Consider the following 27,114-nt stretch of genomic DNA (forward strand, 5'->3'; position numbering starts at 1 on the left):
CCTTGCCATTGGGAACTCCTTGAGATCAGCACTCCTGGGAGTGAGGTTCCTGAAGAAGCTCCTCTAGCTTCATACCTCTACTATAAAAGTCTTACAGAAAGAAGGGAAGAATTAAATCCTTTGCTAAATCCACATCTCTCAGAGCAGGAGGGGATGCCAGTGGGCTTTGCCAGTGGCAAGGTGATACAAATAGGTGCGTGCAACTCTCACACAGTCTGTGGCCAGACAAGTGGGGGAAATACGGGTGGTTTTTTATGCTGACATGAAGAGGCTGCAGCCGCACCAAGGACTTCTCATGCTGCTCACTGGGCCTGTGGCTCAGGCCAGATGTTTTGCTGAAGCAACTTGACTAATAGCTGGACACATGAATAGTGATAGATTAGCATCTCTGTAATTTTAAGTATTTTCCATCCTCCTCTCCCCCGAGTATACTGATGTTCAAGTCTGCCAGAAAGTGCCTATAGTCTTGCCTTTTTAGTCAGAAGTGTAGGAGAGGGACTGTTTTAGGTGTCTCTAGATGCCCAGTTTGCTGGATGGTGCAGAACTGTGGGTACATCACATTGCCGAGGCTGTTCCATATATATGTTCCATGCAGATATTATGCCTGTTTTGTGAGTAAGTGTCTGTGGAGCCGCTTGAACACAGATTTTTATTACTGCTTGTGGGAGTCAGAATTTTGTACTCTTGCCTTCCAAACCGTGTTCCATCCAGCAAGCCCTTAAAGGCTTGCGAGACCATCACCTTTGCATATTTTGTCTGAAAAGTCTTCGCGCTTAGTTCCGCGTGCCAAAAGCCGCATACTATGTTTTCCTAAAAATTGCGTTCAAGTTGCCAAAAAAATTGGTGGGAACTTGCAATTTCCGAGTTACAAGTTCACACGCCAACTGCGAAAGGAGAAAAGCCGACGTGCGAGGTTTTGCAGAACCCTGACTGTCTCCCTTCCGGCTGAGCTCTAGTCTGTGCTCCCACCGGTGTCGTGTGTGCCGACAGCCGGAGCAGGCACCGGGGCTGGCGGCTCCCTTCCAGCGTGTGGGCAGCCCGAGCGGCACAGGAAAGTGGGAAGGGGAGGGAAAAAAAAGGAGACCGAGATGCAGACTCAGATTGAGAAATAATTTCAGCCATGCCTCGGCGGATGGGAAGTTGGGTTAGCTTGGTCTTTGGAAAAAAGCAGGTTGGGCAGCGAGAAAGGAGCGGATCATCAGCGGAGCAGGTGGTCGTTTACAAAACATTCAGTCTTTTTATGTGTTTAGTAAGTCTTGAATAACAGCTGTGAGAGATCCCTTTGCTTCTGCCCATGCTCCCCTCTCAATTATGTAAAATAAGTTTTGTGCATTCTGATTTTACGTGCTTTAATATTTTAGGGTTTAACTTTGTTGTTTCATTTTTTTAAGTCTTCGGCGGTTGCATGTTTGACACGGTTTTGTTATCCTAGATGTTATGTTATGATCTGGCACACAGAGCATTAATTCTTTTATCAGCTCTATTTCCTTTACAGTTGTTCATTTAATTGAACTCCTCTGTGTATTTTACAAAACAAGATGCATTCATTACAACTTGCAGACCTCAGATAGTATTGTAACGTGTTTCAGAAAAATAGCACTTTTGTAGATAGTTGTGGAAGTTGGGTGGTTGGTTTATTTTTCAGATGATGGGAGGAAGCAGTAGCAGAATTCTTGCATGCATAATCAGTCAGAACTTTCCAGAAGCTCTTTATTCTAGTTATTTTCTTTTAAAGCTGTGTTTACTCTAAGAATTTGGCTGAGGCAGTTGAAATATGTGGCTGCACTGTAGAACAAAATACATTGTATGTTTTGTTACTCTCCTTGTTCTGCTTTGACTTGTACAAACGGTTTTAATCCAAAGGAAGAGATCTTAAGGTCTGTGACTGTGGTATCGTACAATCCAGTTTAGGGTGCAAATTACCCTCTTACGGCACATCCTGACACTGAATAGTCTTGTCTTGAATAAACTGTAAATAGAGTGTATCCTTCTCTTTCACAAGCCCTTGGAGCAGGAAGCCACATGCCTTAGCTCTTCAGTGTTCGGGAGCCAGCACATCTGTGGGACCATGCACCTGCATGTGGCTGGAGATGTTCAAATACTGTCTTCAGTGCACATTTTGGATGTTAAACACACACTGCTGGTTGTAAACGGCCCCCACATGCTGCCGGGGATTCAGCACCCAGAAAGGCCATTTCCTGAAACACAGAGCAGCCTCTGCCAAACTTGGCAGTGATGGACCCTTCCAGTCCAGGACTGAACAGCTTTTTTTGGAGAGGTCATGGGACCATGGTGCTGTCTGTTGAGAGGCTTTCTGTTCCATTGGCATCATGCATGGAAAAGGTATGGGCAGCCACAGGAGTGCTCACAGTTGCCCACTGTCATTGGTCAAGGCAAGCTAGAGAGGCTTATTTGGTGTCTGGTAACTCCTCTCTGCTGTTGAACCCTCTCCCAGCCATCTCTGATGGTGGCTTAGAGGTGGGCATTGCTCTTCAGCCATGGGTGAATGCAGAAGAAGGATATTAAGAGCTTGGCTTCCTGCATCCTGACTCAAAAGTAGGCATGTGTGCTTTTTCTGGTAAGTTAGAAACAAATTGGTTTTGACAGAGCTTTTTTAGGGAGTTTTCTCAGGCACAGGATGAAATTTTGAGGTGGAAAAAATTCGCACTTTTTCCCCCCCCTCTATTGGGCCAGCATGATGAGGACCAACTGTATTTTTGGGTGCTTGGGATCCATGTGCGTGGCTGCTGAGGAACATGTGCGGTATGTACACGTCTCCTGCACAGAAATGTGGCGGGGTGGGATCTGTGCTCTGGACCCAGACTGGAGCTGTTCCTGGTAAAAAAAAAAAACCACCAAGACAAAACTGGGGGGAAAGCACCTCTTCTGTCCCAATTAACTCCATTGTGAATGATGTGGAACTGATATATGTTGGGTACTTCATTAGCACGTGTGTGTATGTGCATTAGCTTACAGACCAGTGTGCACGGGCACATGTTTGGTTTCCCTGTTCCATCGTGCTGCCTTAGCTGTAATCTGAGAGACATAGCCCTTGGACAGGGCAAGGCAGGGAGACCATCTGTGTTTCCACAAAAGCTTAGCTAAGTGCATTTTTCATATTGTGTTATAGGCCTGATTCTTGTGGGGGGTTAGATGCTCTCAGTTGTGGGTGCTCAGCATTTTTGCAAGTCACCCTGCTCAGAAGTTGGTGGTTACATTTTTTTTCTTTTAATGGGAAAAAGCATTTTTCCATTTGCTTCTCCATAAACTGAAACCACTACACAACCCTAGCTTAGTCTTCCCTGCAGAAGCACACACTGATGGAAGCATGAGAGGGACTGCAGGTCTTGGAAGGCTTGAAGTGTGTGAAAACAAGGAGTCGTAATGAAAAGGGTTTTGCAACTTAATTGTAGTGGGTGTGCCTTTGTTTGTGCAAAGAAATGAAAGTGCTGGAGGCCGAAGTGCTTTCTTTATCCTCAGAACAGTGAGCAGTACAAACTTCCCTGGCCAGTTCTGCCAAGGTGCCTGAGACCTGTAAGTCCCTGCAAGGCTTTGGCTCTCTGCTCACTGGACCCATCCCATGGACTTAGCCTTGAGCCATCTGTCCTCACAGGGCTCTCCAGAAATACTGCCTTTTTGCGTGATGGACCTTCCTTGGTCTCCAAAGTGCCCTTCTTATAAGGTGTTTTGTTCACATCACAGACTGCATTTGGGGAAGTCAACTGGTCCTTTGCAATGGTTTTGAGATTCGTGACTTGCCCTCTGGATGGATCTGCACATCTCCATGTAGCCAGGATTAAGCCTGTTGAAGGCAGAGGGCTTGTTCCTTCTGCACACTGCCTTGAACCCCTTTGGAGTAGTCCGTGAATCCCTTCAAATCTGATGCCTGGGGGCTGAACTCCCTGCTGCCTTCTGCTTCAGCCTCCTCAGCTACCCCGTGCCCCACAGAAATGCAATCCATTTTAAATTGATGCTGTTTGCAGCATCTTGGACTTGCTGTGTGAGGATGAGAAATGTTAACATAAATTCTTTAAATAACATCTACTAGTGTTGAATGCACAGAATTATAAAACATTTTTATATTCTGAGACTCATTTGCATCTTCACATTAAAAACTGTGGTTTTCTTCTCTGGGAATGGTTGCGAGATCTGATTTGTTTTGAAATCAAAGCTAAATTTGTGTTCTTGCTTTCCTCTTTGCCCTTCATTTGACAAATTTTTCTTGTTCTATAAATACAGAATTGTAAACAAGGGCTAATCCTTAGCAACAACCTGGAAAGTTAACATTTCTCTCCAGCTCCTATTATAATTAATTCAGACACTCTGAATATGATGTGATTTACACATAATATTCCTAAGGCCAGGAGGTACTAATATCTTGTTAGAGAACTGAGGAAAAGAACACGCTTTTGTGTGTGCCATATAACATAATTGCACTGCATTTTCTTTCATGAGAAGATGTTTAAAGATGCTTTTTACTTAGCATTTGAAAAATGAAAGGCTTCTGCTTCTGCGTTTGGCTGAAATAGTCTTAAATGTGTTTTCCCTCCTGCAGCAGTCAACATTGTCAAAACATTTTGCAAAGTACATTTTAATAATATGGGTTAGGACCATCATTATATTAATTTAATTCTCTGTGTAGGTAAATTCGTAAGATGCTTCCACTTTGTCATAAAAGTTTTTCACAGTAAACATCATGTGTTTTCCCTGTGCAAAAAAAGGAAAGCGATAATCTAGTCAATGAGAGGATAAATCCCTTGCGTGAAAATCATGAAAATATAGCTTGAACAGTCTTTCTCTCATGGTCCATCATTTTATTTTATTTAATTTTCATTTAATTTTGTTTTGGTCTGTTTATATTTGTTCAGGGAGTGTTTTTGTAGTGTTAATCTGCGTAAGCCACATGCAGTTGAGAACTGCAACTCCCAAAAGGCTGTGATTAAAACATTATGGATGTGGCAAACCACAAATGCAAAAGGAAGTTTACATTTAGATTTTCTTCATAAAATATTTTATTCAAGTTTTGTAATACCTTGGTATCGTGGTCAGCATTGCCATAAAAATTCTGTGTTATATGGAATGATACAATCTGTGAAGCATTTCCCATTATGTAGACACCATGTCTTTAAATTATAGCAATTTCTTAAGATTTTAAAGCAAAATGAGCTCTTAGAAGTGTGATTAATAGCAGGGAATGAGGCTAACACTGGGTCATCAGTGGCACTCCATTACAAAAAAGGTTGGACTAATAAAAGCATCCATCTATTTGACCAATAAAGCATTTGAATGATATGCTTATAGTTTTTATCATAGCATAGTTACTTTGTACTGAATAAACTGTGATTTTACGTGCTGGAAAAGGACCGTGGAACAGGCAGCGCTGCTGAGGTGAGAGCAGTTGCCTCAAGTAGGGAAATATCAGGACTTTTATGTGAAGCTTGATGTTTTCAGAAGCCTTCAGGTTGCGGTGTCTAAATTTTTGAAGCTGCTGTGAAATATCTAAATCCCCCGTGACCTGTGCCTGCCTGCCCACAGTCATTCGGTGAGGCTGGCCCTCGCTGTCCTGCAGGGAGGGGAGAAAGGAGGGTATTGTGTGTAATCATTAATTCAGAGTTAAGTCCCCGGCAGCCCCAGACATCAGAAATACTCTGCTGCAGCACAGGAAATGGGGCAACACTTCTGTTTTCCTGGTGTGCGGACGCCAACCCCGTCCTCGAGTCGCACCTTTCATCCTGCCTGCTATTATGCTGTCAACCTGATGTATTAAAAAATAGGCCGTTGCCTGAACAATACTGCATTTGGGTTTTATTTAAATACCTGCCTTATTAGTAGGTTGTACTGATTTCATGGTTTTTGAACCGGGTTTTTCTTACTACGACAAAAGGCTAAATATTTTCTGATAAAGAAAATGGAGGTTCTTGGTCAGCTGTGGAAAAAAGTACCAAATATTCTAAAACTTGTGAAAAAATGATGAGGGGGGAGGCTTCTGGCCATCATGCTGTTTGCACATGAAATGGCAAGGGAGGGGAGATTAGTGCCAGGGCCAGCTGTGACCTTGGATACTTCGTGGATTCGAAACAGGGATGATTTTCCTCAGTGTGTGGCAGTGGTGCTGGTGCTCATCAGGGAGGGGCCACAGTGCAGCTAGGAGAAAAAACGGCCCGTGGTATAGCCCACAACTACATCCTCTAACCCCACCCAACTAGTACATCATCTTAAAGGGCTTATTTTTCATAGGAGAGGGATGAAGAGACTTCTGGAGGTCACACTCAGGGATTGTGTCAGGGAAGGAATGTAACCCAGAGCCCTGGATTAACCTTCATGGATAGGACCATCCGTCTTCTCTCTCTGTACTTCAGGTCTTTCCCCAAATCCATGTTCAGAAGAGAGAAGTTACAGAAACCTTCCCGGAGGAATGTTGCAGTAGGCAACTTCTTGAGTGGTACAGGGATTAGAGATGGAGAAGGAAAAGCTTTATGGAAGGTGGCAAACCCAGGGAATTTTGGCATCCTGAGCACCTTGAGGACTAATGTCACAGTGCCTTGGGGCCAAGAGAGGGATGTTGAGTGGGGGCTGGTTGGGGGCCAGAGGTTTTGGTTGTGAGAAGGCATCCATGAACCTTCTGGCCCCCCTGGGTTAACAAAAAGGAGCTGGGACCTCTACAGAGATCAGAGAATGGTGATGGGAGGCAGAAGCAAAGGAGTTGAGGATGGTAGAGAGAAAGGAGGAGAAAGAGGGCTGAACCATGGCTTGCTGGTTCATCTCTGCTGCGGGGAGGTGGCATGGCCATGGGTGTATGTGTAAACCACACGTGTCCATGGTCATGCCGGGCAGGTTCTGTTTTGTTGAAAGCTGTTGTTTTGCTTGTTTGTTCTAGGAGTGAAATGAAAATTTTGCACCCCACCTTTTGCAGTTGTTGGTTGTTGGTGTTTTTTGGTTTTGGTTTTTTTTTTGAATGCAAATGGATCTTTCACATCAGTGGTTTGGCCAGTAAATCTTGTTCTGTGAAACACTTTCAAGTGTTTTCAACTCCTTTCTTTCCCTTTTATCAGAACAGATGCACAGCTCTCTATTTTTCTCTGCTGCCTCTTGTCTTGAGGTTGCACAGCAAGACTGCAAAGGCTTTTTTGTTTGTTGTTGTTGAAGGGGAGTAAAAAACCCTCAATCCACAGAAGAGTTAACAGGATTTCACTTGATCTGCTCGTTTATGCAATGAGTAATGCGAGGTTGGTAACAGCAAATTGTTGTTTATAAGCAAACATGGCACTGTGTAAACAAGAAGGCCTGGTCCCCAACTGGTTTGATTTCATGGTGGTCAGCAGCTGATGCATGTAACGTACAACCTTTCTGCTTCTCGAAATGTCAGAAGAATGACTATTTGTTTGTCTTGAGTTCTTCCCAGCTGTTTACTCTGTAATGCATTTGCCTCAACCTTGATTCCCTAAGAGTGGCCCCTTTCTCCTCCCTGCTCTGTTTACATTAGTCCTGCCCCGAGTGTCACCTATGAAATCTGTTGATTATTCCACCTGGTTAATGTTAAATTGCTCTTGCAAGATGATGTGTTTGTTCATAAACACAAATGCTGGGCCCCTTGTTTACTGTACCCATGGCAGCAATCAGTTATTAAACAAATATTGCTTTGTTTGCGGGCGTGAGCAGCAGTTTATCCTGCAAGGTCTGGAAAAAAACCTTTAAATGCTGGGATTTTGATAAAGGAGAAAAAGGGGAGCTTGTCCCTGGAATGTGGCTGAAACTCACTTTGGTTTGCTTTGCTTATCTTTAACTTGGGTGAAGGGGCTAGAAAGATTAGCAAGTTGTTTGGTTTTTCCAAGAGATTTCCTTAGTGTAATGATATCTATCCAGTTGTTTGCTTTTTTCAGAAGGGAGAGAGCACTCCTGCAAGACGACTAGCACAGCGGTAGACGGCTGATGGCTAGAAAATCCTGCATGGAGCAAACAAGGAGGTAGAAGGTCTAGGACAAAGATATAGGGCTATGAACCAGGTAAATCACCCCAAAAGTACAGCCTTGCGTTCTGTGTCAGCGTTTGGTTGGGGGCTTTTTGATTTCCCTCTTTCCTCATGCCGGATTTTAATTGATGCGTGTGCCCTCGATGGAGTTGGAAAAGGCAAAGCTTTCACTTTTATTTCTGAGGAGATCTGAGGAAAATGTGTTTTAGAAGCAGAGCCGTTTGAATGGAGAGAAAATACCAAATTTAAAAACGTGCTCTGTCGCTCCTCCTCCTGCAAGTGAGGTGACAGAGCTGCTTTTCTTCTTTTTATAACTGGAAAACTGCGTTTATATCTGCTAATTTCTCTGTGCTGCCTGTTTGTTCTTTGGTTTCTGGGAGTCCTAATTAGAGAGAACCATCCTGGTAGTTGTTGCTTTTGGGTTGTTTTGAAAAAGAGCAAGAAAAACTCACACCATCTTTGTTTTTCAGAATTATTGTTTGTTGTTGTTTCTGAAGGGGGATTGGATTTCAAATGCCAGAATTTCAAATGCCAGGCAGGACCTGTTATCACTAACAGTAAATTGTTAGGGCTATGCACACAAAAGGAGTAAACTGTCTTTGAGTGACCTTGGGAAAGAAATGTTAACTTGAAGGTGTTGTCTATTCCTGTATATGTGAATTGATTTGTTAAAATATGAAGGTGTTGTCTGTTCCTTTATATGTGAATTCATTTGTTAAAGTATCTTGAATATACGTTTTTTAAGAAGATTTTGAAGGATAAAATTTAATAATTGTCCTTTTCATCCCTTGGAAAAGCAAGCAACAAAATATGCATAGAAATGTGATCTGTTGTATTCCCTAGTTCACACCAGTGATCCAAACATACTGTTCATTTGGGCTGCTGGACTGGAGCAGTGTTGGGGCTGGAGGGGAGCAGGAGGTACCTAAGTGTGTAAGTGGACAAAGCTGGTTGTTAATTGATTCGTGTTACTGTGATGAATCAAGCCTTGGACTAAGTGAAAACAGTGAAGTGAAAATGGTGTTGTGCAGAATTATTAGAGTTGCACCTGGCTTTGAGGTGGTTTTTGACTTCTGGAGGCTGCTAGACAATTCAGATATGCTTTAACAGAGATGTGTGTGGAGGGTGGGAGTCTTAATTCATCTACAGCCAGCACTTGGTACGAGTTTGGTATCATCTTGTTGTAGCAAAGCTGCTTCTATCTGGCATAAACTGACTATATTTACTAAATGCAACTTTGGTCTTTTATTTGGTTGAATACTCACCTGTTTTTCTGCGAGACAGACTGCAAGAGTTTATGTTGCAAGCTCAGAGCAGTGTGCATACAAACAAATAAGTCGTGGCTGCGAGAACAGCTCTGCAGTTTCTGTTCCTGTTCTGCACAGAACAGCGGGGAGCCCCACACGCTTGTGATGCCCGGGCTGGGATGAGCAGGTGGGTACCTCCCCAGGGACACCAACCATGGGGCCAGCACCCAGCTCTGCAGCCTCTCTCACCATGCTGCAGTTGAGTCCTTCTCTCTGGAGGAGTCATTCCTCTAATGCCATGGTGCTCGTGTCCGTGTGGTAGCAGTCACAGAGTCATATGGCACAATGAATTATGGCTTCTGGTTCGGTTTGGGGTTTTTTTTTTTTTTTTTTTTGCTGCTCGCCATTGCTTTCCTTCCAAATAAACGATGATCCCAGTGATGGTAAGGATGATTTCTGTCAAGCTCACGGCTGAAAGACAGCTCTCCCCAAGAGAGAGGAAGGAACCTCACTCTGCCGATGATGGTATGTAAATGATTACATCGTATTTGCCAGTCGCTTGGAAGTCGCCCAGCTCTAGAGCTTTTATGCAGCTATGGCATGAGGTTCATGCTGAATATGGATTTAATAGCTGTCAAGCTGAGAGGCATAGATTGAGATAGAGCTGGCTTTGGAAAGGGGGTTTGTTTATCCCAGGTGAGACTGGAAGTAACTTGTGTGCATGTGTAAAATTAAGGCAGAATGCAAAAATCTGGTGTGGGTAAAGTTGAGTTGTCCATTGTCTGCGTAATGCTTTGGGTCTTACTTCATGGAAAGGAGTGAGACCTGTTGTCTTCACAGCTTGGTATGTTTTGGTGCTCTAGTTTTTCATGGGGACCAACTCCAGCTCTTTTGAATTGAGCATATGGCAACCTTTTAATGTCTGTTTCAATTAATTCTTCTTGGATTTGCCTGATCTCTGTTGTTACTGTTTGTGGTCAGCAACATGCTCAGCAGAAGAGATTTCTGTAGGGGTAACTGCACTGACTGGTTCTCTGAGACATTTAAGTTGTTTGACCATGATTTCACAATAAGTCAGTGTGGCACAAGTGGGATTAGGCTCCTGATTCTCCTTCCCTTCTTCTCACCGCAGCTGTCTTAAATTTCAGCTCCTGCAGAGCATCAGTCAGCCTTTCACTGAGATGCCTCCAAATGATTTCAGGTTGCTGTGGCCCTGGCAATAGACGCTGGTGCTGGAAAGGAGGAACCCAGGGCAGTGCGAGCCATGCTCACCAACAGTGAAAAAGGTTGTGCCATTGTATATAGTTAAATAAAGAAGAAGTTGTGGCAGCCTGCATCTAGACAGGAATGGGTGAAGCTGCTCTTCAGGAGACTTGAGAGTGGCAAGTGGACTTAAACCCTGGTAATAAACCAGGCTGGTCACCATCATGACCCCCAGGGAGGAGGGAAGGCAACCCATGTGCTTTTCCCATTGGCCAAGGTGATGTGCTCAAGCACTTTTGGAAAGCACAGGCTAATCACTCACTTAATTTAGTCACAGCCTCACATTTTTATCCTCCTTGTCCATTTCTTACCTCCCTCTGCATCATCAAGTAGCTCTACCCCAGGACTGGGAGGGCAGGTAAGGGGAGCAGCCCTATGTAAACTGGGTGCCGAGGCTGTGGATCAGCCCTCAGGGATGCTCCAAGAACAGTGTGATTTGCTTCCTTTCCCCAGAGAGCCTTAGCACGTCACCCCTGCGATGTGCTCAGCCTCCACTGACCCAAGGCTTGGGATGAATCCAGCCGAGGTGAGAGTGTCAGGGCTGTGCCTGTGTCAGGAGACAGAGCCAAGGATGCGCTGTGGGTAATCCCATTTCTTCTGGACCCTTTATTTCCTAAGCACTAAATGAAATTTCAGATTTTAGATACGTCTAGACATATACAGTGCACGATAAAGTTGATAATACATTAATCATTTTTAACAACAGGTAATATGCATAATTTATGGTGTTACAGTGCTATCTTTTTTGATATTTATGATGGATAATGCTCAGTTTTTGCCCTCATATTACTGCTTTAAATTATACCACAAGAAAATTAATGAGAAAGTAGATTTATGGGTTTCATTTGTTTGTCAATTCGGAAATTAATTGGGTGTTAATTTTAGCCGTCCCTCATCAGACCAGGTCTTTAGTATGTGTGCATTACTTTGCATTCATTGAAGCCTACCTCCCATTTACTGTGGGTCACTAGCTTTGCATACATTAAAATAGCCCTCAGGCTCATTCTCTTGATTACTTTTTGAACTGCCATGCATTAGAAAATTTACGCCTTTCTGTTATAATTATGAAAATTCTCTATTGGAAGATGGTGCTTGCATAACAGCAAGTGTACAGTCGTGCTCAGCGACGTAAGATCATATAGCAAATCCCAATACGTTTTTGTTCTAATCCTAGAAAATAGCACTCTCGACAATCTTTGTTGTGCGAGTTTCATCCTTTGAAATTTCAAGGATCCATTTTAATGCATTGAATTACCTCTTTAAGCTGAGGAAATATCAAAGGATTTCACCTCGTCGCTGTCTCTTTGTTTCCTCTTTCCACACATCCCGTGCGTGTTCCTCCCTTGCCTTGCTCCAGGTTTGCCTCTCCTCCTCCAAACGCCGTTGTCAGACGTGACTCAGCATCGCTTTTCAGGACAGCCGAGCCTGATTCGCTCTGTTCCTTACTATTTTGGTTGATTCTTAAATATGATCCTTAATTGCACTTTGAATCCCTTTCTCCTTTCTCCTACTCCTGCACAATTCAGCAACCACCAGTAGTGTGTAGGCGAGTGGCCTTCAAAGGGGTAAGTTTTATCCAAAAAGTACCCTAATGTACTGACAGTTGATCTATAGTTAGTTAGTACATAATTATACCTAAAATACACCCTGTCAGCAGGATAAATGACGGCTACTGAAAACTCTAAAAGCATGACGGGTGTTCACCCATCTGCAATGACGAGAGCGGAGGGGTTTGTAAGTTGAGAAAGGCTGGTGAGTTCAGCATGATCTGATTTACTTAAATCATGCCATATGTTGGGATGGCTCTTTCTAATAGTCGTGCTAACCACAAACACCGGCAGAGAGAAGTCATCTGGTCCACCTGGCTAGTTTGGACTCCACTCCCCGGCGTTATTTCTGCACTTAGCACGGTGGCAGCCCTTGAGCTGCTCGTGTGAAGCTGGCTGATTCACAGTTAATTGTGACATGGTGTAATTTAGTAAATGAGCAGCTGAACATCTGTACGCCTTCCCCCATGGCACATCAAAGCCTTACCTTACACAAGGCTTTTAATTTCCACTAGTGAGTCCTTTTTCTTTTACTGAACTCGTGGATGGCGGGATGGTGCTGCTGGCTGCCTCACCAACCTAGGCACGGGGTGTCAGCTGGAGGAGATGGGTGTTTCAGCATGGCCTGGGGGACATCAAAACATGTTCCCGGAAAAATTCAGAAGCGATGGTGGGATGTGGAGCCTGAGGTGCTTTCCCTGGCAGGGCAGTTACTCCAAAGATACCGGGACTAAAAGAGACCACCTGTGAGCTGGGCAAGGGTCTCCTGGCAAAGGTTGTGGTCCTTGTTGCTGATCCCAAGCAGTGGTGGGAGTGCCAGGCTGGTCCTGCAGTACCTTTGTCCCTGTGCTGGGGGCAAGCAGCAGCTTTGCTCATGCTCTCTGTTGCCTTCCCGGTCACGGTCTGGAGCGCGCTTCGTTTTCAAGAGGTAAAATCCTGTCTTTGCAGCCTTGTGTTGTCATGGAATGCTTCCAAACATTGCTTGTTTGGTGTTTTATTTTGTTTTTGGTTTTTTTGGTTGGTTGTTGGTGTTTTTTTTTTTTTAATTGCACAGAGAAGTGCTCTAAAGTTAGTCCTGAGCCTGTTTTGGGGAACTGCTTGTAACAAATAGATAAAACATTTGATTATAGGCCATGCACGTATAGATACTATGCCTGCCTGAGAATTTCAGGCTAGATTTTGTGATTTGATTGCTCACTTAAAACTGGTTTTACCATTAGCTCTTCTGCCTATAAATGTAGAAATACATTTTATAAATCTGTGTTGTCTTTAATTTACATGTCCTTTCATGGCTGGGCCAAGTTCTTTAAGGGCATTTATTCTGCTTCATATAAATAATTGATCAGCCAAGTTAATTTACTTCTGCCTGACTTGGTCAACCTTAATTAACTGCCCTGGAATAAAGACTGAACTTTTTGTTAGCTTAAAATCTTGCACAAATGTGGCAAAGAAGTGTTGTTTTATGACAACATTTTTGCTCTAGCACTGATCCCAGGGGACAGAAATGCTGAATGATCTTTATATGCATATATGGGTATATATGTATATTTGTAAACACCTCCAAATACTTACAGCTGAAATAAAATCATCAGCCTTGGAAGAAACTTTGAAACACACAGGCTACATTGTGAATCTGTAGTCTGGAAGCATATTAAACCAGAGATGTTAAGGCCCAGAAGACCCCAGGGATAGTTTTTTAAAAGTGATGAGGTGCTTAAAGATATAGGTTGGTGCTTATTCAGGAGTCTTTAAATTGTCTCACCAGCTGCCTCCGTGTATGGTGAGGCATCTAAAGACATCTGAATATCAGTCCCTTAGTCTTTCAGACTTGCAGTGGGTCCTCATTCTGACAGGTGCTTCAGTCAGTAAATCCTCCCTCATGCTGACATTAACTAGTGCTGCTTAGTCTTTAGAAACTATACTGGTAGAAGAATTGCAGAAATGGCACACTTCAGCACCCACCTCCTGCCTACTAATCTCTATGCTTAACCTTGCTCATCTTAGTAGTCCAGTGGAGCTGAGCAGCATCTGGTCTTTGTGGTGTTGTGGACTTTATGGGCTTTGATTTAATGGATGAGCACAGAACCTTTTCAAAATTAGGATTTTTTTTAGGTTCTGGTTTTTTTCCTAAAAACATCTGCATTGGAATACTCAGATAATTTTGATTCAGACAAAGTTAACATCTGACCTATGTTTTCTCAATTTTGTCCATGCCCTTAAGAAATTGGGTGTCCTCTGCTTCTGTCCAAGTCACGTGGAAGATGATTAGCTGTTGTCCTCCTGTTGACAGAGTGCCATCCCTTGGTTCCCCTCCTCTGAAATTTTACTCCATTACCTTGAATGTAACGTATTCACCAAGGAGATGGGTCCAGCTGTAGGGCTTTGACTTTGTATTTGACTGTGCATCGAAGCTAGAAAAGGTTTTGTGCAGGTTAAATTGGGAATCTCAAGAAACTGATCACTGTTTGGAAATTTTTAAACCAAGCTGACAGTAAGTCATATCAGAACAGTTCTTTTATTATGTGCTCCTTGATTTCAGGATAAAGTTTTACAAGCTGTTGTTCGCACTGCAGCTTAGCTTTGGTCCCTTCATATGGGAAAAGCATCTTGTGTCATCTTTAATAATTCAGAGTCTTTCTGTATCCCTCATAACATGAAATACCATAGAATTTATATACAGAGAGAGAAAAAAGAAAGATACTTAACACTGGTAAGAACCCACATATTTTAAGCTTTAAAATTATATTTTCCTTTGCAGAACTGATAGGAGAATTATTCTGCCTTCTACAACACGTGAGATGGACGTGCTCTTTTGACATTAAATTTCTTCAGTCAGAACGTGGTCTCCTGCATGTCATGGAAGCGTTTGTGAAATACTGTATTTCCTATAATAAATGGTTATGCATAACAGCTTCTCCAGCACTATTTTGGTTATTTGGGGTTGTATTTAGAGCAGAATCACAGTTTGTGATACCAGACCGGGAGCTTCAGTTCAGTTCCCGCAGAACAATCATGTTGCATCAAGTCAACCTTGCTTTGCTTTTTTCTTTCACGATTTTGAATGACAAACTTCAGTAATAGGCTCCTGTAAGGCTGTCTCTGCTGTGCTGGGAAGAGACAATTATCTCAGCCATCCTCGGTGTACGATCACCTCAGCTCATTTAGGTGTGCTCAAAAAGACAAATAATAATCATTCTTGCAGAAAGCTCTCGCAGGTTGATTTTCATGACATGACACTTAATGATCAAACCAAACTGTGATTATTTATGTCAACTTACATTTGACTGCAGTGAAGGAATAAACAGTTTTCTTTTTCCCTTGAAATTTCTGTTTTCTATCAGATGCATTTTAGCAAAGGGCTTGTGTTTTGTACAGGCATCCAGCTGAAGTTGTGGCGGTTGACCGCTTGTAAATGGGTGTTTTTAAAGCAAAATTTGCTCAGAAATGTTCACTTCTGCTTATAAAATAATGTTTTGCAAGTTCAAACATGGTGTCTTGGCAAACTCAGTTTCCAGCCTTATTTCTTTGATAGTTGCTGCTCTGTAGGGTGGTCACAACCAGTGGAGGGGCTGGGGCCAGCCCTGTGCAGCTCAGCTGGTAAGTGGCTGGGGTTCTTCAAAAGGTAAAACAGGGCATGAAATTTGTCATGGAAAAGGTTTTCAATAACTATGATTTTTTGTGACCAAATACAATAAATAATCCATCTTTTTCTTAGTCCTATAGGTTGGAAAAATTGTAGCAATTTCTAGTGGTTTTCTTTCTTTCCAGGAGCATTTTTGCAGTTCTAGAGACAGTAAATAATTTCTTGACCAGTTTGGTTGTGAATTATTTTCTGTGTCCTGAAGATATTTTGCTCAGAAGGGCAAGCCAACAAATTGTGATCAGGCAGTGATGGATCTGCTCCTCAGTGGTGCACATTCTTCTTGCTGCTGTCAGAAGCACCTCGGAGCTTTGCTTGGTGCTTTCTCTGACTGTCCTGGTAGTTTATTCACGTTCTCGCTTCTAGTTTGTTGCATCAGAAGTGTTGGAAAATAAGATGTACTCCTTTACTGTTCTGGCACATTGGTTTTAGCATCTCTTTCCACCACAGGGGTCTGCTGGAGGCATCTTCCACCAATTCTTTGGTGTGTCCTTCCTTCGGTCTATGAGGTGGGCACATGCACCCACCATTACTGTGGTGCATCAAGACAGTCAAAGACATGAGTCTCTGGGTTTAACCTGCCAACCAGCCTTTCCTGGTGGTCATCTTTCTCCTCATCTGCTGCTGAGATAAATTAACATAATGCTCCATTTTCTTTAGTTGAGACTTGACCCCAAATTTGGGTGGAAACAGAAAATTATTACATCAGTTCTTTCTTCTTGATTTATCTCTGGTTAAAAGAGGTATATCCTTTTTAGTAGTGTAGCATATAAAAATTGCATGGTATACCCTTGAGTGACTTGCAAGCTGTCTGGAGACTCTCACTCCTCTCTCTTCTTCAGAAGCAACCTGTGCCATGCAGTGGCTGCCTGGTGTATGGTGTATAATCCGACCTTGCCTGTTAGATGTAAACACTTATTTAGACCTTACCATGCTTGTGGGCTTTTCTTACAGTGCTGAAAATGAAAAACACACCATACTTAGTCTGTGTTGGAGCAGGATCATGTTAAAACCCAAAAGCATTTCCTAACAGTGTTGGGAAAGCTGTAGGTTTGTTTAGATCTCTGGAGCTTTTACAGGGAAGTTGACAGAAGCTTTGTAAATGAACCCCTGAGCCCTTTTGTCCCCTGGCATAATTCGAAGATTTAGCAAAACAGATTGAAAGAAGTTTCCATGGACCAGCTGAAATTTATTTAAATGTAATCAGAATGTCTGAGTCTGTCCTACTCCTGCCCATGTGCTTGGGCAGCCGTCGGCGTGAATGTGTCCTGTCTTGATTGGAGCAGGGTCTGGTTCATGAGTGGTTTGTCCTCCTTGGACGTGAGTGGGCAAGGAGTGCTAACATGTTGCTTTCTATTGCCCTTTCTGATTGGTGTTTTCCCTTACATATTGCAAGGGAAGGGATTTTCCTCCTTTCTTTTGATTTGGGGTAGTTACTGAATTCAATCAGGTTCTTCCTTGAACATAAAGCACCTTACTTTCGGGTGAACTGTTCTGCACAGAGGCATTTGCCTCACGTGTGCACGTGATTAGTTAGTGTGGAGTAGGAAAAGTACTTGGGACACTCAGCTTGGCTTTCTATATCCCATCTCACCTGGGTAAGGGTGAGAGGAAGAGCACAAAGGGAGGGAGGGATGTGCTGGTGGAAGCCAAGCAGGTTAATGGCATTTAAACCCTGGAACCTGTCGCTTTGCAGGTGGAAATACTTACAAAACAACTCATCGTAATATCTCCAAGGTAGCAGTTTGCATACATGCTTTGTTTGAAGGGTCTTGTGCACAAATGCTGATGTTAGTTCCTGAAAATGTGTGAATCCCAGGACTTCTGGGGTAAGGAAACGTGTGCTTGTCCTGATCCTTGTTGTGGGGCTTGTGGCCCACTGTTGATGAGCACAGAGTGTAAAGCACTCAGGGACAGGCATCCATCCACCAAGAGTCAGTGGACCTCGAGGGCTGGCTGTGATGCACTGTCGCTGCTAAGATAATGTTTAACCAAATAACACAGGAGGCTCCTCTCTGTAGTGTCATAGAGCATGCAAATTCAGACCAAATCCATAGCCAAAAATTTGGCCAGCAAGACTAATTCTGCGAGCAGTTGTAGCAGTTTTCCCCAAATGAAAACTGATGATGTCCAGCACATCCCAGACGCAGCCTGAATTGCTTCAGAATAATAAAAGGTGCTAGTTTGGCAGTATCATGGTGTGAATGGGAACCAAAATAGTGAGTGCTCTGCTTCACCTCCTTGCCCCTACACAGTGTATATCACATTTTTGATATTGTCCATCATAGGTTGCCAAGAGTGACTCATCTGTTTCAAAGGAAAGCATCCAGATGTAACTAGAGAAATTTAATTATGGATTCTGTGTGTTCGTTCAAAAATATTTTTTTTTCTCTAAGGGAAAAAAGATGTTGAGCAAATAATACTATATTTAGAAGAGAACTAACTTACTAAAATTATAGCTGTACCAATGGATAAATAAACACAAACTAGTAGCATGAACCATTAATGAAAGATAAATCGTATGAAGGAAAATGACATATGTTTACAGTTTTGGCAGGATTTAAAACAGGGCATGTCTCCTTATATACAGCAACTGTTTTAACAGCTGCTTTTTTTTTTTTTTTTTTTTCACCCCCCTCCCCTCCCCTAAATTATTTCAGGTTTTTGAGTCATGATGCAAGAATCTGGGACTGAGACAAAAAGTAACGGTTCAGCCATTCAGAATGGAGCGAGCGGTGGCAACCATTTACTAGAGTGCAGCCTGCGGGAAGTGAGATCAAACGGCGAGACACCTTCCGTTGAAATTGGGGCTGCAGATTTAGCACATCTTCAGCAACAGCAGGTACTGTAAGATGCATTACAAGTTTCCTACCTACAGAAAAAGCATGAAGCGTTTAACCCCCCCACTCCCAAACCTTTGCCAGGCCGGAGGATGCTTTCAGGACTTGCCTGTGACATTCTGCACATTTTTTGTCCGTAGGGGATTGCAGCTCTTAATGTAAAGGGAAAGGTTGGGCTTCTCTTCCGGGGCTGCTTTTTAGTCGTTCCCTGGAAACACCCAAAGATCAGGACTTGCTTCCGTTGCCTGAATGTGTTGAGTCTGGTGGCAGTGATTGGGTGAACTGCTGTATACAAATAACTGGTTTCCAAAATATGTCACTGGGTGGAAAATACACTAACGTTAAGTTTGGGGTTTGTAACGGATTTTAATATAACCTAGCAACCTCTATCAACAGAATGTTTTCTATTAGTGAGAAAGGCTGTGGAGGTATCTGCTGTGCAGAACGTCAGAGTAAATAAATAAATACATCCCATGTCAGTGCTCCTCAACTCAGAATTACAACCAAATTGTGCATTTTACCTTCATATTTTAATTAGTGTCTTTTCTGGGAAGTGACTAAGTTCACAAGTGTAAATTAGCTGCATAATACGTTTTGGCTTTTTCTTTTCCCTGATAAAATTCTGAAGCCCTCCGAGGAAATTTTACACCAAAGTGCTGGGCATGTATCATTAATGTGTTTGGGAACAAAGGCTGCAGCAGAGCCATGGTGAATACACTCACGCCTAACCCTCACTTTCTCTAATGCAATAAGGATTCTTAAAACCTTTTAAATAAGCAATTGGCAGCTGGTTAAGACTCCCCTAAGTGTACAGTGATCTTTTTAGCAGGTTGTTGTGGAGAAGAAAAAACCTGTGCTCAAAAACAAAGCAAAAGGAAGGCTTGGAGAGGAGCGTGGCACCCCCTTTGCCAACCTAAGACAGAAAGCTGCCATAATTAAACAAGTCAGAAAAATGGATGATACTAAATGCGCAGACTTTGGTTGTTTCAATCATTTTCATCCTACAGGTTTTTACTTGAAGTGAGAATACCATCAGTGAGAAAATCACAGCCATGCTGAATTCATTACTGCAGTAGTCACACAAAACCACGGATAAAATTTCAATAACTGCAGGCCACAGTTGAGTAAACAGTTGCACTGAAACTTAATTCCTGTTGACTTTTCCCTCATTCTTTGCCAGGGGCACATTCTGATTCGTAGTGCAAAGACAACAGGGGTTACAGCTTTGATTAATATAGGACAGTAGAAGAGGAGTGGAACAGTAAAATGTGTTCAACACAAAGGTCTTGTCTTAAAAAGGCTTCATATCAAAATGAGTTAATTACAATGCATTTTCCATAGGAGCACTCTGGAATTTTCCAGTGCTGCTTTGTGCAGAGAGAAACGAGGAGGGGGGGTCATGCAGACATGTGCACACTGTGGACCAGAATGGCTCAGACTTCTAGTCCTACCACCCAGTTACTAACCCTGTGCCAAGGCTTCTCCATAGCCATCCAGAGGGCTCCTGCTGCCTCAGATAACGTCGTCATCTCGTGTGTAATGGGTTGTGTCATTCAACAGCCGCCCATTCGGTCAATTAAGGAGTGGCACCCGTTCATTCCTCATTTCACTGGTCCTCCAGCCCTCCCCAAACTGTGCCCGGCCAGCCCAGTGAGAGCAGAGCTGTGGCTGGGGATGGGATTGCCAGGCTTGGAATTGCTTTCACTCAGCTCAGATTTTAGCTTGGGAGTTTATTTATCCTCTGCCAGTACAGTAAATGTGGTTGGGGATCTTGCTTTTCTCCAACTTCTTAAAAGACCTTTATGTTCTGTGTTTGAATTCTGTTGTTAATTGGTTTTGATGACTAACTTCTCCACGGAGTTTATCTTTTATGAAGCAAGTTGATTGCAAAGTTTAAAACAGGTATTAAAAGAATAAAACAACCAACAAACCCAAACCTGATAACAATAAAAGGGTAATCAGAGCTAGCATAAAAATATCAATCTTGGTGTTTGGAAAATATTTTTAAACGCTGAAAAGAAGAAAACCCCTTGTTTTCAGACAGCTAATGCAAGCATTTACAGATACACATACAACATGGAGCATAATGTTTAGATGTTTCTCCGTATACAACATATGCTCTCAGGTCACTTAACAGAATGCGTTCTACAAAACGCTTCTTCAATACAAATGAATGAGTTCTGAATTAAACAGCTATTTCTTAAGAGCATTTCATTCAAATCTTTTCATTTTGCCACCTGGCACTTGTTTTGTCTGGAAAAAAAAACAACAAAAATCAGTGGTGGGTAGTTTGAGCTTTGCTGCTGTGATTAGTTGTGTATTCCCATGATGAGTGTGGCAGAACAGTGAAACCTGGACATAGAGTGGCTTGTGAAAGCATCTGTGCTGAATTTCAGGTCACATTCTTTGTGAAATTTATGCATTTATAAGGACTAATAGCTTTGTTAGTATGAGAGAGGAAAACAAAAATGGTTCAGGTTTTTTAGGAAGTTTTTATGGGTCTGCAAACTTGTAAATATTTTACCTTGGAAAAATATGGAGCACCACAGATGTTCATATGTTTGCAGGAGCAGTGTACGGTGTGATCACTCTTGTTGTAAGTGCAGGGAGGACTTGTAGGACAAGTTTTACGTTTCCCATGTCATGTTAGGGTGATTCTGCCATGCAAGGAGACAGAGAGTGATGTGAAGCTCAATTATTTTAGCATTAGCAATTTCATAACGTGTACTGTTAAGATGGGAGTAGCAAATGTGGGGATGAGTTCTGCCATGTATATAACAAAGCCAAATAGCTCCAACTGATGTTTATATTTGTAATGGTGAAGTAAGAGAGCCAAAGCAATACAAGTGACTCTTCAGGGACAGTACATCTGTGAAAGAATTGGGTAAAAACGCAAATACATAGAGGAGAAGCTGCCCCCAGAACCCAGCTATAAGGGAAGGAAAAGCTTTTCCCTCAGTGTTTTGGCACCTGCTGAGAGTGGGAGAGGTGGCCTTCCCACTGCTCCTGACTCCACAGGTGCTGGAGGTTGGTGTCTCATGGGAATGTCAGGATGAGGTAGAATGGGTAGAGTTTTGGTGACCTGCTTATAAAGCCTCAAGTCAGTGTGAAGGTTGCCTGGGTCTTTAGACTTCCTAAAGAGATTGGAGTGGGCATTTGGCATGGGATAAGGCAGCAGGGCTCAGGAGATTCTTCCCAAGGTGCCCACACAGACAGAACCAAGGGATGGAGCAGAAAACCTGGGAACAGGGTACCAGGCAGTCTGGCAACGTCTGTTGGCTCTGAGGCATCATCAGAAACATCTGGGAGGTGCAAAATGAGTGTCGAAGTGATCCACAAGCAGAAGGTCAAGCTGGGCAAGGGAAGCTTGGGCAGAAGGTATGTAATGATGGGGTGAGTCTTGCCTACCAAGCGGTAATAAATAAAGACTCATGGGGACAAACTGCCTTTTAATGTACATGATCACAGCTGTAGTTGCTTCAGTGGTTTCTGACGTCTGCTCAAATAGGAGGTTTGATGCCTCAGCCAGTTCTTTTTTTTTTCTTTACTTTTTTTTTTAAGCTTATAAAATAAATATTATTTATTGCGTTTTATTTTTATCCTCAGGACTATTCATTAAAGTGTTCTTCACGTTATTAGCAGTGAAGCAAGACTATGAATTGAACAAAGAGAATGATTACAAAGTTGAATCCTGATATATAGCAGCAAGACACCAAGCGCTGTGTTGCATGGTGGCAGAAATACAAACCTCTCCACATCAATAGCAAGATCCACTTTGATACCGTAACTTCAAGTACTGCCCCATGAGTATAAAACTCAGTATCTTTGTCTAATCCAGAATGCTTTTGAACTTTGAGGAGGTATGACTTTAATAGTAATTTGTTGACAGATTAGCTGCAGAGATTGCAAAGGGTTTATTTTGCAGAACTGGCAGGCTTGTATCAGTGTTCTCTTAAGGAAAAAAAACACACACTGCTGTTTTGCAATTGCTTGCATTTATTGACAGCCTGCGCTGAGCAGGCAGAATTGGAATGTTTGGGTAATGTAAACCTATAGCTTGTCTGATGGAGCCTAGTGTACTTTTAGGTAGTGCATAGATTGCTTGATAAAAAGGGGTTACAAGGTGACTGTGTTTATGACAAACTGGAGTAGCAACACAAAACCCAACTGGTATATGGAGAAAGAAGGAGGAGGTTTATATAAAGAATTGTGGGGAAGTTTCTTTTCTTCACTTTGTCTTTGAGCTGAACTATACTGTAATTATGAAGTGTCGCTTCAAGCTTCCTGAAGAATTTAGATAAATACAAGTTTTGCCATGTGTCCACAAAGTGAGGAAAGAAGGGGGTTTTCCTTGAAAAAAATTGATGGCATTATAGCCTGTTTTTTACTTCTATTCCAGTAAATGCATACAAATGAAAAATACAGTTTTGTTCACATATAAAGGAATGTTTGATAGACAAAAGAAATTTTAACTAGATTCTGGTGTCTGTGCCCAAGTCAGTGACCGAAGTTGGGGTATTTGTGATATCAGTGTGAAGATGCCACTGTTGGGCCCTTTAGCAGTAGCTGTTTCATGAAGTGTTGAGATGTGAAGTGTTAGATTGAGGGAAGTGAACTCCAGAGGGACCATGTGGGTTCTTTAGATTGTGTTCATGTTCAAAGGCAAGGGGAACGTACAAGAAATGGGGGATTCAGTGTATTGTTGAGAGGTTGCTTTAATTGGGCAGATCAAAAAGAAGATTTGACTAGAAAGAAATCTGAATATATCACAGTATAATGAAAGTAATACCCTTTTTTTTTTTTTTTACATTGGTGAGTTTCATCTTATTTCGAAAGCGTGTGAGGAGAGGTTACAAACTGCATCAGGAGTTTTACAGTCCCATTGATCATGATGTGGACTTACCTCTGTAGAGCAAAACTGCTAAATTAGATCCAAGATAAAGTCTTTGTTTCATGTTGACATAACTGGGTTAGACCAAAATTGTTTGTTAGACTTTGAGGGAGCGTCTGTGTTGAGTCATTTTGTCGGAAGAGACATAAAGCCTAATTATTAAACTGCTGTTGCTATTGAAGGAGCCATTTTAAAGTATAGATTAAACTCCATGGAGGCTACTGGATTGTGTCTGATTTTGTATTGTAGTACCCTGATAATTGAAGATTACAACATGGTGAAAAGATAACTGCATTTGTAGAGCTTGTGCTGGTTCATCAGAGAATGTGAAAAACAACTTTATGCTCTTGGTAACTTTTGTGTTTTTATCGTTCAGACTTTTCCCCCAAGTTCTGCCATCTCCCAGCATTGTACGGAAGGTGACATGATGTCTTTTTAGTCATTCAAATCTAATAACTTTTAATCTGAAGGTTAAGTAGTGAGATATAAACTAAAGACGATAATATCAATTTTATGTTCACTGAAGGGCACAATATACCTCTTTCTAGTAGAGGGAAAATTGTGCGTAAAATGTCTTTTGCTTTTCAATGGAAAAGCTGTGGCTCTGAGAGCTTAGGAATGAAGCAGCGCTGGAAAAATTAAATAAGTTTTAACATAGGCTGGCTACCTTGCCTAGATTTTAGAATCAATGATTTTTTTCCTTAATAATTCAATTTTTAGATCTCTTGTCAATGAACCATGCTGAGAACATTCACACAGAATTCTCCATCCTCCCTATTACTAATGTCTTTGTTATAACTACTTATTGACATCAACAAGCCTTAAATTTTCTCTAACTGTTGAAGGGTAAGGGGAAACTACTACTTAGTTGCACTTACTGAGATTATTGTTTTCTCTTTGTCTTGGTTTTGTTTTATTTTGCTTCTGAGGTCTTTGATAAATAACTGCATAAACCTGAGTCCTCAGAGCACCTTGACATTGGCACTCAGAGCTCTGCAGTTGTGTGTGCAGGTACAAGCATGGACATGCAGAAGCTGGGTCATTAGACATGGAACCACCTGGATTATGTGCACATCCAAATCCAGAAGTCCTCTCTAGGCTGTGGATGCCTATTTCTGTATTTATTTACTTATTTATTTTTACAATAGCTGCTTTTACTTCTCCAGGTAAATTAAGATCATGCAGTAATCATTTAGGTTTCTGTGGGCTCTTTGAAGAGATGTAGCTTCTGAAATATGTTTGCTGGGTTGTTTTTTAGCCTTGCATCTCCTGTGAAAATTCAGCAGTGGTATGTTTGTTCCCAGCTGTTTTCGTAGGTGTGTACCTTCCCCTTATATTTGCCTATGCTTACTCATAAGCAATAAAGTTACAAATTCGGGAGTGCTGTTTAGGGAAAGTCCGCAAAGGAATGCTTTAAAGCTGTTACCCAGCACGTGTATACACTGGGCAAGGCATTCAGTAAGCATCAGATATGAATTAAAAGTCTATTTCAAGTGATTGATGTTATTAAATTATTAGAGACTGTTCCTCCTCCAGTGATCTTCGTACTTTAAGGGTTGTCTAATAAGTGGGCAGTCACTTATTTTTAGCAAATATATATATATAACTTAAAATGGTAGTGTGCCTATGAAGGTGTAAAGCAGCCTTTAATTCACATGGAACTGTTCCTTATCGTGGCTTTTAGCACTGCAAGATGCTTAAGCATGTGCCTAAATGTAAGCGCGTGACTAGTCTGATTAAGGTCACTGGTACGTCTCATGCCTGTAAAATTAGGAATGTGCTTAAGTACCTTGCTGAATTAAGGCTTAAGTAATTTCACACTAATAAGAAGTTGCATGGATTGCTGATATTTTAGAAGTAATTTAACTTTATTTGGAGACGCACTGCATGTAGGGAGATTGTTTGGCAGTGTCTTAGGACCAGCAGCGGAATTGCAGAGGTTTTCAGTATTGTAGCCCTCGATTTCAGTGGAGTTTTGTCTGAGTTTAAAATATTTAAATAAGAGCAGAATCAAATGCCGTGGTTTCCTGCGTTATGTTCCTTCTCCCGTGGAGCTCCACTGGGTATCCCAGCAAGTGAGAAGAATATTAACAGCACTGTTGTAATTTATAACAGTAATGTTGTAAATAAAGATCAGGATATGAAGTAAAAATGCAGAAATCATGAATGCTCTTTGTGAGTTTATTTAACTGTATAGCACCCCATTAATTAAAAAAAATTAACAGAAGGTATTTTTTGAAGGCTTAGTGTAAACAGTGACATTATATAATGACAGTTTTTTAGGACAGTGTTGCTTGTTTCATAGCTGCATTCTGTATTTTGTTAGCTGTGCTCCCTGCATTTCCAAAACATAAACCGTATTTGCAACCTGTGTTAAATAGTGCAAATATCTCTATTTTTTTTTCCCTGTAAAATCTGTAGATTGTGTCTGTAGAGTGTATAGTCTCAAACATCCCTGAAGCCTGGGGCAAGTGCCAGCTTTATTACAAGTTAGGCTTTTCAATTTATTTTTAATCACATTTCTTCTTTTTCTTTTAGGGGTTTTTCTTTTTTTTTTTTTTTTTCTTCTTGGCTACTGAAAGTAGGGCTGGTAAAGTGGCGGTTGGGGAGAGTTGGGCTATTTAATCTCTCTGACATTGTGTTTTAAAACTCATCAATGCAGTTCTCCCCTTTGCCCCCAGCTCTCATGGTGTGTTCCCAGGCAAACCAAGGAGAAGGATGCAAGAAATGGATATAATTCCTTGTGTTCTGTGTGCTGACCTAATCCTGATTCTCATTTAATGACCCCAGGCTTGAGGACTGGGATGGTTACAGACAGAAACATCACTGGGCATGTGGCTGCGTGCCTAGAGATGGGTCGTTTTTGCTTGGTAGAGCACTGGAGTCCCAAGTTTGGGTCACCTCTTCTGATCAAGCTTCAAGGCTGAACTAATTCTTATATGCATGTTTGGGGCCTTCTTACCTTATTTAATAAAACAAGCAAGTTTTTGAAAGGATTTTTTTCTTTTCTAGCAAGAGGCATCATTATCAAGGGGCGCAACACAAATGTTTCAAATTTCGAGATGCAGAGCAAGGTCACAGTTTGCCTCCAGAATCTGAAGTAATCAGGATTTTATTTCAGATAAAACCTCTGGGGCTGATACTTAAAAAACACAACTTTTAACTGGCATTACGCAATTTGCTATGGGTCGCTTAGCCAAATATTTGTGTATGGGTCTTTTTTTTTTCCTTTTTTTTTTTCCAGAAAGACTTTCCAAAGTTCAGGTGAGATTTCAGGCTTTAACAAACTCTACCTGGAAATTAAGTGCAGGAAGAGGGCGGGAGGGGGGGATCTTGTCTGTTTGAGTTAGAGTGATCACAAGCTAAAGGAATGTGGTTGCTGTTGACGTGCTCAAATCAAGTTTTCCTTAGATTTTCCTTGTTATTATCACCGATACTGAAAAACCTCTGCCAGGAAAGAACTGCAGCACTAGTGAAATGTTGTAAGACCACTGTCCGACATTCTTTCCTTTTTTCCTCCTTTTTCCAGTAATTGGTGAGATACTTGCTGAAATAGGGGTAGGGTCCCTAGCTGTTTCCAAGGGCTGTGTGGGCAGAGGATGGATCTTCCCTAGAACCTTCTGGCATCCTTAATCAGCAGCAGACCCACAACTTCGGAGGGATTGGCTGCTCTCTCACGGACGAAGCTCGAGCATTTGTGTTTTTAAACCATCATCT

The 27,114-nt window shown here is 42.0% G+C and overlaps 1 protein-coding gene across 24 annotated transcripts in view; it reads left to right on the plus strand.

Moving 5' to 3' along the window:
- The window catches only part of FOXP1 (forkhead box P1), a 382,430-nt gene that overhangs the window by 197,936 nt on the left and 157,380 nt on the right, over window positions 1-27,114 (plus strand). For 7 of the 24 annotated variants that reach the window (XM_032699408.1, XM_032699405.1, XM_032699406.1 and 4 more), the window contains 2 exons: window positions 7,881-8,003; window positions 18,327-18,508. In XM_032699408.1, the coding sequence (XP_032555299.1) occupies window positions 18,338-18,508 (171 nt within the window). In that variant the 5' untranslated portion in view covers window positions 7,881-8,003; window positions 18,327-18,337. The other 17 variants (XM_032699414.1, XM_032699418.1, XM_032699420.1 and 14 more) reach the window with 9 other exon arrangements.

The sequence above is a fragment of the Chiroxiphia lanceolata genome, chromosome 11 (assembly GCF_009829145.1).
Source record: "Chiroxiphia lanceolata isolate bChiLan1 chromosome 11, bChiLan1.pri, whole genome shotgun sequence".
Classification (NCBI taxonomy): Eukaryota; Metazoa; Chordata; class Aves; order Passeriformes; family Pipridae; genus Chiroxiphia; species Chiroxiphia lanceolata.